The 2,772-nt window shown below is 36.9% G+C and overlaps 1 protein-coding gene across 1 annotated transcript; it reads left to right on the forward strand.

Annotated features, from left to right (window-relative positions):
* Positions 1 to 1,028: 1,028 nt before the first annotated feature.
* LOC113493109 lies at positions 1,029 to 1,952 on the forward strand. The gene has a single exon (XM_026870930.1). It carries the CDS (start codon positions 1,029 to 1,031, stop codon positions 1,950 to 1,952), a length of 924 nt encoding a protein of 307 aa, XP_026726731.1.
* Positions 1,953 to 2,772: the final 820 nt, after the last annotated feature.

The following is a 2,772-nucleotide window of genomic DNA, read 5'->3' on the forward strand; positions in this document are numbered from 1 at the left end:
TGCCTTTTAATATTATCTGGTATCTGGTTCAGATTAAGAGTTGGAAAAGGACTTACTTTTTTTTAAAATCGTTTTACTCGTTATATGTTAAATTGTTTAGAAATTGGAAATTGAATAAATCAACTAATAACAAATATTATATCGTAGCACCACTTATTACAGTTATTGAACTGAACTTTTCAAAAGTTTGTAAAAATCAGTTAAATAATGAAAGTATAAACCGTAACATTATGTTAGGGTAAAATCCTGTACGACGGTTCACTTGAAAATCTAAGGATTTGCAAATCTTCTAGCTATGCCTCTCCAATTAGTGAAGGTGAAGGCAGTATTGGTGTTGTCCTCCGTATTGGAAACTGCGGAACAGCTCTTCTAGCTATCCTGGTCCACTCCCTGAGCGAGAATTCTCTTATTTACTATTGCCAACACAATAATTGTCTGCTAGTCGCTGTGGTTTAGCGCGGACGTGTGTTCGAATCGGTCTCCTTGCTGATTTTTGATTGGCGGATTGGTGTAAATTTAATTCTCTGTCTTGCCTTAAGTGTTCATATGGATTGTTGACACCTCCTGGGCGTGTCTAGAAAAGGATATATTGACTCCGTGCTGTTCCGTCTTCATATTTTGCTTCGACCGCTTTTTGTGATTGGTGGGGTTCGAACCGCCGGACGCGGGTGCTCGACGCGGTGGGGTCATACCTGTGGCCGCTTAGCCACGCGAACATTGAAGATCTACACTTAATTAGCGAACTACCTACGACGCGGTATCTGCTACGGCGCACGACTACGTCACAGTGCTACGAGTGCGGCGTCACTAGGCTACGCGCTACACATAGAGGTACGCTCCGCCCCTTCACTAAGACAGTGCTACGAACTATTAACCAACTATCCGCTACGAATAACATCTACTCGTATTACCTAACACCGAGGAGTTAGCGTATTTTACAGTTAATTCTTATCATCTTCATGGCGTGTGTGCAGCGTTCCCCGCCTAATAAAAATAAAAATAAGACTATGAAAAGCCTAAATGAATCGATGAATCAATCTCAGTCTGTCCCGGGCATACCTCAAGCTTTGAATGACCCAGAATATGTCAATATTAATGCTCGTCACAAGCGTCCAAGGCTAGATGATTCCGCGAATGACCAACTGGAGGAATTTAAGCTTGAGATTAAGCAAATGCTAGCGTCATGGAAGCAGGATCATGACGACTCCATAAAGAAGATGATGGCAGACCAGACAGCTTTAGTTACGAAATTAATTTCCGACGTAGCCGAATTAAAACTACAAAATCTACAAATACAAAAAACAAACATCGAACTTGAAAAATCTAGTATCACCACCAGCGAATTATATGACGACATGAAGAATCAAGTCAAAAGATTGCAAGATGAGTGTAAGGAGTATAAAAAGTATACTGAGTCTCTGGAAAAAACAGTACGAGATCTACAATACAAATCACGCTCTTCAACTGTTGAGGTTCGGAATGTTCTCATTCAGCCCAATGAGTCGACTGACGATCTAACAAAAATCATGATGAATATTGCCAAAGCGGTAGATCTCCCAATCTCATCGACAAATATTCGAGATATATATCGTGTCCCAAGCATGTCGACTTCGACCAACAAAGCCATCATAGCGGAGTTTACGAGTGTTCAAACTAAAACGGAACTGATCTCCCGTGTGCGCGGTTTTAATAACAAACACGCAAATAAAGAAGATAAACTTAATTCACAGTTAATAGGTTTATCGGGACAAAAACAACCCATCTATGTTGACGAACACTTGTGTCTATCTGCGAAGAAGCTATATTATGCGGCAAGACAATACGCAAAACAACACGAATACAAGTTTTGTTGGTCAAGTAACGGCAACATCTTTCTCCGGAAGCAAGTAGGACAAAAACAAATACTTATTAAATCAGAAGCTACTCTACTGGAGCTACAGGAAAATAAATGACTACTATGCAAGTCGGTAAAGCTATATAATAAGTATTTCCCACGTATATTTTGTTACATGCACGTGATTTTTGAATTTGTATTGCTTGATATATCTTTCTATATTGTATCACTACAGACTATTATCAACACATTCCTCAGCAACAAACTAACACAAACATATATTCAAAACACACACACATCCACACTTTCTTATCGAACAAGCAACCTTACACTAACATTCATCATCGTATTAACAATCAATATTATAAAAATACAACTGTTCGTGGAGATTATCTTATTTTATTCCATATTGCATAACAAATATTGGGGTTTTATTTATTTTATAAATGGCTAATCTAGTTGAAAATATAAGCAATGACTTAGATGAAATTGAAATCGCGAAGGCTTATTTATGTATTCCAGAAGACTGTAATAAATATGTTACCGGTTTGAACGGATCTATTACTATACTTCATATAAATATTCGCAGCATTAAAAGAAATTTTGACGAATTATTAACATTATTACCATTGATCAAAGTCAGTTGTGACGTCCTTATACTAACGGAATGTTGGCTGAGTAAAATAGTAAACTTACCCATACTAGATGGGTACAGTTCCTATTATTCGAAACAAACAAGTAATCAAAATGACGGCATAGTTATTTACATAAAAAATCAGATAAAGTACACTATTAATGAACCAGAATTTAAAAATGGGAATTGTCTCACTTGTGAAATAAATAATAAATTAGCAATAATTTCACTTTATCGATCTCCGTCATACAAAACAAAAGAAGGATTTGAAAATTTTCTAAGTAGTTTGGATAACATATTAACC

The sequence above is a fragment of the Trichoplusia ni genome, chromosome 4 (assembly GCF_003590095.1).
Source record: "Trichoplusia ni isolate ovarian cell line Hi5 chromosome 4, tn1, whole genome shotgun sequence".
Taxonomy (NCBI): domain Eukaryota; kingdom Metazoa; phylum Arthropoda; class Insecta; order Lepidoptera; family Noctuidae; genus Trichoplusia; species Trichoplusia ni.

Excerpts from the sequence above, each read along its gene's own strand:
- LOC113493109 (XM_026870930.1), top strand. The coding sequence starts at position 1,029 with ATGAATCAATCTCAGTCTGTCCCGGGCATACCTCAAGCTTTGAATGAC.